Source organism: Emydura macquarii, unplaced genomic scaffold (genome assembly GCF_026122565.2).
Source record: "Emydura macquarii macquarii isolate MOO-44397 ecotype Brisbane River unplaced genomic scaffold, CSIRO-AGI_Emac_v2 contig_295, whole genome shotgun sequence".
Lineage (NCBI taxonomy): Eukaryota > Metazoa > Chordata > Testudines > Chelidae > Emydura > Emydura macquarii.
In genome coordinates, this window is record NW_027130432.1 from 8,599,743 (window position 1) to 8,612,869 (window position 13,127).

General features: G+C 47.8%; 1 protein-coding gene across 3 annotated transcripts in view; it reads left to right on the forward strand.

Moving 5' to 3' along the window:
- NFATC3 (nuclear factor of activated T cells 3) overlaps positions 1–13,127 on the forward strand; it is a 164,378-nt gene that overhangs the window by 108,393 nt on the left and 42,858 nt on the right. For all 3 annotated transcript variants that reach the window (XM_067551521.1, XM_067551529.1, XM_067551533.1), the window contains one exon: positions 21–147. In XM_067551521.1, the coding sequence (XP_067407622.1) occupies positions 21–147 (127 nt within the window). The remainder of the gene's footprint in view (positions 1–20; positions 148–13,127) is intronic.

Consider the following 13,127-nt stretch of genomic DNA (forward strand, 5'->3'; position numbering starts at 1 on the left):
TTGTTTTAACTTTCATTTAGGCTAACATTGTTCTTGAAGTTCCTCCATACCATAACAAAACGATTACAGCTGCAGTCCAGGTGCAGTTTTATCTTTGCAATGGGAAGAGGAAAAAAAGCCAATCTCAACGTTTTACTTATACACCAGGTACACACAGCTACTGCATCATACTATAGCTAGTTAGTGTATACTTTTAAAAACTACTAAAATTGAGTGTATTTCATGGATACCATACAAAATATGTTGCCTTTGACAAATAGATATGACTAACATTTTTAATAGTTTGGGAATTGTTAATTAAGAATTGGTCTAATTTCATAACAAACGTGAATCCAATGTAGTAGTGTGAAATACTGTGAAAAAGGTTGTGACACTTTATCAGAAATGATAAAGCAACTTAGCAGGCTAAATGGCCCAAATTCAAAGTTTCATCTAAATGTTAATATCCCCTTTTGATCTCTGAATCAACAGAATATAGTGACAGACAGGAACCGTCTGGTTACAGTTCAGAATTTCTATTTTGGCAAATTTGTATACAAAATTATTTTATTCCTGTAGCTTCTTGCGCTCATGGAGTGTGAATTCTCAGTGGACATTGTTTTTCATGATTCTCTTCTGGTTCCAGTTAGTGATGCTATATAGTGAATTCCAGGAGTACAGTCACAGATAATAGAGGAATAGATCGTCCCCAGTTTATGACAGTCCAGTCTCTCTCAATAGTCAAAATAAAACTTTGGATATCAGATGAGGTAGAAAAAAAGACATCTTGCAGTGTGCAGAATGGCATATTGTAGTTGACCCGTCTTAGTAAGAGTGTTTTTGATATAGAGAAAAACCATACTGCAGGAAATGTAGCATTTATTCTTTTGGGATTGCTTTTCAAGTGGATTTAAAGTTCCTAGTGGACTGTAAAGAGCAATCAGGAGTTCATTAAAAACCAATGATAGTTATAAGGGTAAATTCCATTCAAAGTTGCTTTGTTCACATTGTTAAAGTGTGAAATTGGAGGACTTGACATATGCAACTATATATCAGAAAACTAATGGACACTCCTAGCAGGCACTGTAGACCAGCAAAATCCAGTTTCAATTATTATTATACACCAAAAGTTACACATTTCGTACCTTTAAGCATAATTAAAACAGTGTTAGACTTATCTGGGTAACTATATATGAATTTAGTTTTATCACTACAATAACAAAAATTTTAAGCAATATGTAAAGTAACTTTTTATCATATTTTTAAAAGAATGTCAGCTTCTTAAAAATATTTTTAAACTCAAAATAATCATAAGGTGGCTCTGTCCTGCAAAAACTACTCTTAAAATATTAGAATAAGTAATGGAATATACCAGCTTAAAATGTGTCCAAAATAAAAAGGAAGTGAAGTTATAACAGAAGCTATATTACAGCAACCCTTAACGCCCATTTGAAGGGTTTCCTGTTTTCGTTTTAACATGCATACTGTAAGCCAGTAATTAATTGGTACAGGTGTTGGCAGGAAACAGTTGTTTGTACTTATAAGTAACAGTCCGTGATTATCAGTTAACCATGACCCGTAGCTTAAAAAAGCAGGGAGACTCAAATCATTGAAAATGTGTCAACCTACAACTTCTGTGGCTATTTTAAAAAGAACTCAGGAGCTGAAAGGAAATATGAAGGACGTCTGTGTATGCATGGTAATAAGCATCGGGGGAATCACTCCAGCTGTTGTGTATATAAAAGATAACTATTACCTGCTTATGGGTACATAGGCATGCCTTGTTATGGGTGGAACTTTAGAAAGCTTTGATTGCTAGAATAGTATGCATGCTGTCTTGTAGTACTTAGCATTTTTCAGTGCAGACTAAAGTCTCTCTCTCCTTCTCCCTCCTTCCCCTCCCCCTGCCCCCCACACACACACACACACACACACACACACACACACACAAAATACTAAATTTGCTTATGGAATTAGATGAGTGTACTGGAGAAAGAAAACTAGCATGCCATTCCTGGAATCCTCAATTCAAATGAGTAGAGAACTTTCTCTCATTATTCCTTCATATGGTGACTCTTCAAAATAGAGGTCTCTGTTTGTAGAGCCCTCCAAGTCAGCCTGACTCACTGCAAATTGAGACCCAGCATCCTCACTCAGATCCACAAATCCTTGAAGGCTAATTGTTGATTTTATTAGGGTCAAGTATGACCTATATAAGGGAACCTCTTTTGAGCTTCACCTTTCTTTTTGGAACTTCTGCTCTGTGGTCTACATGGCCAATCAGGGCTGATCAGCCTTGGATATCAACACCAAACCATGAGATGGTCTAATAGAACTAGGAATAGTCTGCCCTTTAAATCTATCACACTGCTCACATTAAAAGCACTGAAGAATATCTCATTGGACGTTTTAGCTGGAAGATTTGAATGCTAAGTGGACAGAGGTGTTGAAAGGCCCACCTAAGGGCCATTCTACTTCCTCTCCTCAGGACTTCAAGAATTTTGTAGGAATGACACATACAGGACCCACTCAATTAAAAATGAATTTTTTTCATCGTAGTTTTCCTGAAAGTATTACTGGATGCGCCTAAAATTCCTTGTAGGATAATGGGAGAAAGTTGCTAAGATATCTTAACTATTACTTAATTGAAAGAGCCTTTGTGCAATAGAAAGAATTTTATTTATTTGACTAATTTACAGCATAATATATTGGTAATATGTTAAATGGCATTTCATACTTACCCATTCTTCCCCTCCCAAATTTCTACATAAATTCTGACCCTGCCACCCCTTCCATGTCTGGCAATCTGTACTCTGGGCATTTCCTCTTTACCTTGCTGGTTGAAGGCAGAAAAACAGCCTGGGGCTGGGACTGTATCTGGCAGATCAGGGGTCTCCTTTGGATAGCAGAGCCTTTCAGGATAGAACTACCAGGAAATATGAATTTGACTCATAAAACAAGATTGAAGTGTTTTACTACCAAAAGGAAAAAAAGCAAACGCCACTCAAGGCTTACTCCTTCCTAATCAGGAGCCTTAGAACTCGACTGTCCCAGCTGCAGAGAAGAATACTTTTCAAAGCGCCATCACTTTTTGAATCGCTGTTTTCCTGGGGCGAAGTTCAGTAGGACCCATCTAAAGGTCCCTCCACTTCAGGAACAGAGCTGAGATATTACCTAACCATAATCTCCCTTTCTCCCCCCAATTTTTTTTGAAGGCTAAAGGGGACCTCATAGGGTGGAAACCAGTAGCTGAAACTTGCAGGAATAAAGGGAAGATAAATGTTTTTTAAAGCATGCAAATTCAAAGTGTGCCTCTTTTCAGGCTTTGGCCCAGAATCCCCCTGCTAAGCAAAGAGAACGGTGCTCCTGCAGGGACTATGGCACTTGGAAAAAGGAGAAGTCAAAGAAGAGGGATTCTCTTTTTTTTCCTCCTCTTCCAACTCATTTCTAGTGTTTAAAAAAAACAAACAAAAAATACACTGCACCTCTAAGAACCATAAAGTTTTTTAAAAAAGAGCAAAGAATAAGAGAAATGTCTCCTTATCATCCAGTTCAATTTCCTTGGAGGAAGGGGAATTAAGTGGCTCAGACCAAGCAGAATTTAGCAAATATTTGATTGCACATTATGGATGTTGCTAACTAAATTGAAAATGGTCCCTGAGACACTCTTGGAGCGACTAATCTCATGGAAACCCAAGAGAGGCTCTCAAAAATATTTTCCAGCAAAAGCAAAGAAAGAATTGTTCCATTACATCCTCAGTTTGAAAAAGTAATCAAGGCTGAGTGGAAGTTCCTTATCAAAGCCAAGAGTTTCAGCAGACCAAATCAGAGGTTCTGTTCTTTACTCTAAGACAAGAAAGGTTTGATCACTCTGCCAAAGGTGTCGTCTGAAGTTTCTGCCTTGCTCAAAGATATACTAAATCCTTCAGAGGAAGAGGGGTTTTTGTTTTTAACTAAAATTTTCAAACAAAAAATAATCTCAGAGAATTTTGAGGCCTTGGTCCTCCAGACATCTGCAGCAGCTTCCTGTTTTGCCCTGGTTAGATGAGATGATCCAGTCAGGTCTGGATCAACATAATAAACTGAAAACTAGTTTGACCCTTCTTTTTTTTTACTGATGTTTTTCCTTGATTCTTCTAGAATTGCAACTCACTCAATTGCCTCTAATGTGATGATATGAAGACATCACTGGTTTTGCCTATGAGAAGCACATACTCAAGCAAAACATTTCATGATCTCACCCATAAGGGCAAGCAGTTTGGTAAGGACATGGACAAAGCAGTAGCAGATCCAATTCATCTTTCAAGAAGAATTTTAGACCATCTTTTCATTGTGTCTTCTGATTGTGGTTACCAACTCACAAGAAATCGACAAAGAGATATCAGATCTGGAAGATGTAGATGGTCCCATTTCACCACATTAGGAAACTTAACACGGGCCTCTTCCAGAAGACCCTCAAATCAGAAATCCTCTACTTGATTTACAGTGCCCCACGTCAAAGAAAACCTCTTACCTGGGGGGAGGTCTCAGAAATTTGTCCATAAATGGGAGACTTCTACCTCAGGCAAGTGGATACTGTATAGACTGTTTTACAGGATTATGTTGTCCAAATGACCAAATTCCCCTGAGAAGCTCACAGTCTTTCCCAGATCAAAGAACCCAGTCAAACATCAGAAGGTAAAAGAAGCAACACCTTCTCAGTATTGCAATCATAGGGCAAATACCAGTGAGGCAAAATTTATGCCACATTCTTGATATTCTTTGATCCCAAAGAAGAATGGGGAAACAAGATATCTTAAGTTCCTCTATTAATCTACCACGTCTCAGAAGTTCCATATGGAAACACTTAGTCTTTTATCACGGCTTTATCACCCCAGGATTTTGTCACTTCAGTAGGCCTCAGAGAGATCTATCTTTACATGCCAGCCTGGGACAACCACTAAAAACTTTTGTGTCCATTTCAGCGGGAAGCATTTTTAGTTCAGGCCTCTCTGACTGGGCTACTGACTGTTTGTTTCACAAAAATCCTGGTGGTTTTTAGTGTCCATTTTTCAGAGAAAGGGAGCATACTCATTATCCCTGCTTATAGTGCACAGATTCCCAGATCTTTTTTCCCTTAGCAAGCCCCGTAGGGTCAGCTCAGGTGCCCCCTGGAGTGCCGTGCTCATGCCGCGGTAGATAAGGTGCTGCCGACCCCACGGGCCCTCAGTTCCTTCTTTCTGTCTGTGACGGTTGCTGGAACGTCTGCCCTTTGCATATCGCAAGTAGCCTCCCTTAGCATTCTAGTGCGTTTCTTTGTTAGTCGATTGTTGTTAGTTTACAAGTGAATAGTAGATAAGTTAGATAGTAGATAGTGCCCTTAGGGGCTTCATTAGAGCCATGCCTGGCTCCACCAGCTTTAAAGCCTGCAGCGTGTGTGCAAAATACTTCCCTGTGAGTGATCCTCACGACCGTTGCCTCTGATGCCTCGGAGAGCAGCATAGAAGAGAAAAATGTAAAATCTGCAAGGCCTTCAAGCCGCACACCCAAAAAGAGCGGGACGCCCGGCTGAAGGCTATCCTGATGGAGTCCACGCTCCACCCGGACTCCGAGCCATCGCGATTGCCAGCGGCACCGAGCGTCTCCTTGGTGGGGAGCGCTCCGACGGCACCAGCACCGAAGTCTGCGGTGCTGAGGAAAAAGAAGCGACCCAAGGCTGCACTCATGGACTCCTCCCTGCGACCGGTACAGCAGGGAGTGACACAGGAGATGCCCCAGCCACGTGCCGTGGAGGTTACTCCGGCATCGGCATATCCTTGCAGGGAGCCTCCCCGACTCCTGGGATTGGGGGAGCGCCCCTGCAAGGGTCGTCAACGCCGGAGGCTTTTGCGGCGGCACGCGCCCTCATGGGCCTGCCCACGCCTCCGTCCCCCCCCCTCGGCCGAGGGTTCTGGGAGTGGCGTCTCGGAGTAAACCTGCGCTGGGTTGCCCCGGTGGGTGGAGGAGACAGGAGCTGAGATCTCCCCCCAGACGGTCAAGGAGGGTCGAGAGTGCGGGCTCCCCTCCTAGCTCCGACTCTGAGTTGTCAAGCTCCTTGACACCGAGGGCGGTTAAGAGGCAAACACGCAAGGTGACGCCAATCCAGTTCCGCCTTGTGCAGGGATCGTAGCGCCGACTCCAATACCTTGGTACGGAGCCTTGCTCGGCACCAATCCCTAACCCCAGTGCACAGCCCGGAGCGGTCCCTGCCTCCGACGCGGGTGACTGTGCCCATCACTGCATCAAGTGCTCCAGCACCGCCTGCCTCAGCACCGATCGTCTCAGCACCACAGAGTCCATCACGCTCTCGCTCGGCTTCACGGAGGCATAGGCGGCATCGCTCCCAAGGTGGGAAGCGTCACCGCATGAGGTCTAGGCGCAGGAGGAGATCCACATCCAGCTCCTCCAGCAGCTCGTCCCCCCTGACGGCACCGGAGACGTCAGCACTGGCGCTCCTCGTCATTGTCGTCTTGGGGATGCTCACCACCCCGGGGCCGCAAACGCTCTGGATCCCAGGCACGTCAGTCAGACACGCTGCAGGCACCGATGCAGGCAATGGGATGGCCCCAAGGCCCCTGGAAGTGGCCGTACTGGGGGCCATGGGGTACCCAGATGGCCCAGGGCACTTCGTCCATTCACTCTACGGTGGCCCAGCCAGCACCCCCACCTCCGGGTCAACCGGACCAGGGTCACCATTTTGATGAGGGTTCAGACCCTGAGGAGGGTCCCTCCACAGGGCCCCTCCCACAGTCCTCCTTCCCAGATGAGGCGGCGGCCAGGGACCATAAGTCCCCCCCCCCCCTTGATTTCCGGGCCTACCAGGACCTGATAAAGCGGATGGTGGGCAACCTGAACATGGACCTCAAAGAGATGTCAGAGGAGGAGGACCCCCTCTTTGGGTCATCTGGGTTGGCAGGGCCATCACGTGTCACCCTGCTGGTGCACGAGAGGGTCATGAAACTTGCAAAGGCCCTCTGGCAGACCCCCTCTTCTGTGGCCCCCATCTCCAAGACCGTGGAAAGGAAGTACTATGTCCCCAGTGAAGGATTTGACTTCCTATACACTCATCATGCCCCGGGGACACTGGTTGTAGACGCAGTCAACCAGCGCAACCGGCAGGGCGGCCAGGGCAACACCCCTAAAGATAAAGACAGCAAGAAGCTGGACCTCTTTGGCCGTAAGGTGTACTCCACCCCAGCACTGCAGCTACGCGTTGCTAACCACCAGGCGCTCCTGCGGAGGTATAATCTCAACCTGTGGTCCTCGCTGCAGAGGTTCCAGTCAGTGTTGCCACCAGACCAGGCCCCGGACTTTGCCACTGTGACCCAGGAAGAAGCGGCAGTGGCAAACGTGGCATTACAGTCAGCCAGTGATGCGGTGGATGCTGCCAGCAGGGTGATGGCTTCGGCCATCGTCATGCGCCGCTGTTCCTGGCTGCAGTCCTCAGGCTTATCCCAGGAGGTCCAACAAGCTGTACAGGACCTCCCGTTCAATGGGGCGGGACTCTTCTCAGACAAAACGGATGAGAAGCTCCATGCCCTGAAAGACTCGCGAGCCACCCTAAGGTCCCTAGGGCTCTACATCCCGCAGGCCGCGAGACATCAATATCGGACTCAGGCCGATAGGCAGCCACCGCCTCCACCCAGGCCAGCCCCCAGACCCGCACAACCCAGGAGGGGTCAGGATCGTTACCGGGCGCCCAATCGCCATGACTGCCTGGGGTCTTCGACGGGGCCCCAGCAAGGCCCAGGCAAGGGCAACAACGAAAATAAAAGGTTTTGATGGTGTGCACGAGGGTGGCACTCCTTCCTTGCCCCTGGATCTCTCCCGGCCCTTTGCCCACAGGCTCTGGCCGTACTATGCCTAGTGAGAAACCATCACCACGGACCGCTGGGTCCTCGGCGTAGTCCTCAGGGGCTATGTCCTCCAGCTCACGGCCTCCGCCCCATCCCGTCCCCCTTCAGGGACCTCTCTCACGAGCAACCCCTCATACAGGAGGTCAACTCCCTCCTCCTGCTCAGAGCTGTGGAAGAGGTTCCTCCACAGGAAAGGGGAAGGGAATTTTACTCACGATACTTCCTCATCCCTAAGGCCAAGAGGGGCCTGAGGCCTATATTAGACCTCCGTCGTCTGAACAGGTTCATCAGACGCATCAGGTTTTGCATGGTTTCCCTAGCCTCCATCATTCCCACTCTAGATCCAGGGGTCTGGTATGCTGCCCTCGACTTCAAAGATGCGTATTTCCATATTACTATCCTCCCCGATCACAGAAGGTTCCTCAGGTTCATGGTAGCTGGCTGCCACTATGAGATCTTGGCCCTGCCCTTTGGTCTCTCGTCAGCCCCCACGGTCTTTACGAAGTGTATGGCGGTAGTGGCGGCCCATCTCTGCCGCAAGGGGGTCCAGATCTTCCCATACCTGGACGACTGGCTGATCTGGGGCAACTCCAGGGCCCACATGAGGAACAGCCTAACACTCACCTGCGCGACATGCACCAGATTGAGGCATCAACGAGCAGAGGTCCACGCTCACCCCGGTGCAGCGCATAGAGTTCATAGGGGCCACCCTAGATGCCACCCAGGCCAGAGCCTTCCTCCCACAGCCTCGATTCGAGACCATGGCGGCCATAATCACCGATTTACACAGGTCCCCCACGACGACAGCCAGACACTGCCTTCAGCTGTTGGGACATATGGCGGCATGCATGTATGTGATGAGGCTGGCTCGCCTCAAGCTCAGACCTCTCCATGGGTGGTTGGCCTCGGTGTATGGCCTCACTAAACAGGGTGGTCACAGTTCCTACCCAGGTACTGTCCTCCCTGACTGGGGGAGGAACCCGGGGAGATTCTGAGGGGTGTCCCCTTCAGAGACTTGGCTCCTTCAGTGACTCTCATAACGGACGCCTCAGACGTGGGATGGAGACCCACATCAGCAAAGACCTGAGCACCCAGGGGCTCTGGTCACCGGACGAAAGAGCTCGCCATATCAATGTCAGGGAGCTCAGGGCAGTCCGCTTGGCCTGCAAGGTCTTCCTCAGGTTCCTGAAGGGCAGGATGGTTCAGGTCTTCACAGACAATATGGCAGCCATGTTCCATATGAACAGACCGGGGGAGGCACGTGTCTCGGCTTTTTGCCAGGAGGCTACTCGACTTTTCTGTGAGGCACAACTTCCATATCTCTGCCTCTCACCTCCCAGGGGTCAGGAACAACGAGGCGGACTGTCTCAGCAGGTTGTTCTTACCCCACCACAACTGGTCACTGCACCCGGAGGTGATGACTTCAATTTTCTGGAAGTGGGGGGTTCCCCAGCTGGATCTGTTCGCATCGTCCTGGAAGAGGAAGTGCCCAAGGTTCTGCTTGCTCTGAGGTCGCAAGCCAGGCTCCCTCTCCGACTCGTTCCTTCTAGACTGGATGGGGACCCTCACGTATGCGTTTCCCCCCATCCCGCTCCTACTCAAGCTCCTCTTGAAAATCAAGAGGGACAGAGCGGACATAATACTGATTGCGCCAGCTTGGCCGTGGCAGCACTGGTACAGCATGCTGCTTGACCTGTCCATCGATCGTCCGATTCCGCTCCTGAGGCGCTTCGACCTGCTCTCACAGGACCAGGGTCGCCTGCTGCACCCGGACCTGGACTCCCTCCACCTGATGGCATGGAGACTCCGTGGCTGACGAGGGAGAGAGAGCCTGCCCCATACAAGTCCAGCAGGTTCTGCTGGGCAGCAGAAAACCTTCCACTCAGGTGGTGTACCGGGCCAAGTGGAAACGATTTACTTGTTGGGCGGAGTCCCGGGGTATCCCTCTGAGCGGTTCGCCCATACAGGTGATTTTGGAGTATCTGCTCCACCTTAAGCTCCAAGGTCTAGCACTGGCCTCCCTGAAGGTGCATCTGGCGGCTATCTCAGCCTTCCACCAGCCAATGGAAGGACGATCCCTGTTCTCCCACTCCATGACAGTCAGGTTCCTCAAGGGGGTGGAGAGGCTATACCCGCAGATCTGTGACCCGGTGCCTCCCTGGGATTTGAACCTGGTCCTCGCCATGTTGACAGGACCCCCCTTCAAGCCCATGGCTACATGCCCGCTGCTCGTCCTCTCTTGGAAGGTAGCCTTCCTGGTGACCATTACATCGGCTAGGAGGGTCTCCGAGATAAGACCATTGACCTCGGACCCCACCTACACGGTCTTCTAAAAGGATAAGGTACGACTGAGACCCCACCCGACGTTCCTGCCTAAGGTGGTATCTCAGTTTCACTATAAGCAGGATATCTTCCTCCCCATGTTTTTTCCCAAACCACACGGTTCGGAGGAGGAACGGAGATGGCATTTGCTGGACATCAGACGAGCCTTGGCCTTCTACATTGAGCGAACCAGGCCGTTCTGGAAGTCAACACGACTGTTCGTGGCAGTGGCAGACCGGATGAAAGGCTCACCTGTCTCCACCCAGCGCATCTCCACTGGATCACCGCCTGTATTAAAGTCTGCTATGAGCGGGCGAAGGGAGGGGGAAGGGAGATCACAGAAGTAGACTGGCTCGGCAGGAGGGATCTGGACCCAGAAGAATGGAGTCTGAATCCTTTAGGACTTCAGGAGGTGTCAGAAAGATTCAGGGTTACAATCATAGATCTCTTCCGATCTCTTGAGAGAAAATATAAGGCAGTGAGGTTTTTTGTGAGATGAGAACCTGAAGAGGAACCATTCAATGTTCTATATCAAAGGTCTCAAGGCCTACTTTATGCCTCTCTCCCCATGCTTTTGGCAATGACAGTATGGTCCATTCTTTTAGGATAATTTTAGTAATCATGGTAGTTCCATCCTCGCCTTGCAGACCACCATAGTTCTCTGACTTAGGTTGCAAATGGAACCCCCTCTGATATTAGCAACCTGGGAAGAAATTCTGAGCCAGAAGCCAATCCACTACCCAAACCCAGCTCCGCCAAAACTTAACATGCAAAATGTAAAGGGAGAATTGAGGTCTCTAGGAGTCTGAGTTCTGCCTCTTTTGGTAATGCAGAAATCTTCTACCAACAACACATACAGGATCACCTGAAACAAATTCTGTACTGGTCCTAGCAAAGGTACTAAAGCAGCCAAGGTAGATGATTTGGAGTTCGTACAAGATAAGCTTGCTGAAGTTCTCAAACCCAATGTGTTGAAGAGACAGGTCTCCACCACAGCAAGTGTTTTATAAGGAACCAACAAAGATTTCCAATTATCACCATGTCAAAAGCTAACTTAAAGCAGATACATGTGGTATTCCTCCAGTGGTAGACAGGTTTCCTTCCTGGAGCTTGAATTTAGTGCTCGGAGATTTAACAAAGCAGCCATTTGAATCTCTAAACTCTGTTTTGGCCTACTTTGTCTCTCAAAGTGGCTTTCTTAGTAGCAATCACCTTGGTTGGGTGAATATCAGAAGTTGGAGCAATGTCTATGAAGCCTCATCTGTGTATTTTCTATAAAAATAAAGTGATTTTTTGGATAGAATCATCATTCATTGAAAAAATTAAAGCTATTTTCCACAGGTTGCCAGTGACTTTGCCTTTCCTGCCCTAATCCTAAACATCCCAAGGAGATTGAATGGCATAAGATGTCAGTCAGGATGACACTTAACGTCTACCTCAAGGGGGTGGAACCTTATCAGAGGTCCACAGTACTTTTAATCTTATATCATTCTTGAGTGAAAGGAAGAATGCCCCTAAATCCTTCACTATAAAGTGGATTAAAGCATGTATTTCAGAAGTTTATAGAGCATGTGGAGTGAATCTACCAAGTAACAATTCAGCTCATTTCCTGAGAGGTTCAGCAACCACTTGGGCAAAAAGGTCTAGCTTCATATGAAGAAATCTCTAAGCCAAGTATATGGATATCAATGTACACATCAACAAAGTACTATCCATTCTTCCTCAGCTGTAGCCTTTGGAAGAAGGCTACTTTAGAAAGAAGGTACTGCCCCAATAGTAATCCAGGGTCAGTCATCATATAACTAGTTTGAATCCTCCTTCTAAATTAAGGGTAAGTACTGCTTTTGCACATCCCAGAATCATAGCCACAGGTGGGCCTGGGGTAGGCCATGACCCACCCAATTAGCACCCAGGCCCACCTGAATATGAACTTGTATGAACCGCCTTCTGATCCTTGTAGCAACAGCAGCAGTGGCAGATTGCTCCAGGGATGGGCAAGGAGATTGAGAGCTGCCTCATCCTTTCCACCAGGTGTTCCAGATCAATCAGTAACTGTCTCCCCCACCCAATAGGAGAGGCCAGGGGCACACTACTAGCAGGAAGATGGCTGCCCTCCAGAAATCCCTATGGGTTCCTCACAGTCCCCACAGATGGGGGGTTGTGCAACTGAGGTGTCTGCAGCTATGAGACAGAAAGGATCACGGGCTGCTGCTTATGTGGTATTGGGAACAGCACATTACATAGGAGGTGATGGAGGCTGGATAGCTGGGATAGGAAATGGGGCTCAGTTTACTGGAGCCAGAAAGGGACCCAGCCAAGCTTTTCTGGTAATTGTCTGCCCCCCATAATCGGGGCCCACCCAAATTTCCATTCCTAGCTATGCCACTGGCACATCTCATAGTACCAGACTGGAGGGGGGATGTAAGAGGAAAACTTTCCTTCTTGCCTCTGAATTTTCTGTCTGATACTCTCCATGTCTGATATTCTGGCCTACCCAGAAAGGGTTTTCTTGCTTCAGAATTTAAGTAGTTGGATCTCACCTCTGGTTTCCAAGATTAAAAGGGGGAAGATGTTTGCATAAAGGAATATTTGTATATTTCCTAAGGCTCTGTTATGAGGTTTATATGTTAATGTTTGACATGAATTTATTTAGTTAATATTTTCCAGCTTTGCAATATGTTGTTCTGGCCCCAGCCTGGCTGTCAATATTTGTTTTGCCTCAACCAGCACAGGAAAGGGGAATGCCCTACAATACACGCCATAGGGAAGAGCAGTTTTGAAAATTCACAAGTAAGAAGGAAACTTTCCTTCTTCCACTGTGAGACTTCGTTGCTCTTATTTTCCATTCTGCTACTGGTAATGGAGGTTGGCAGCCATGAAAGAAGAAGATCCTAGGTATCTTAACCCGCCATGTCATTTTTGCCTTCTGTTTTCCCACCATAATAAATACCC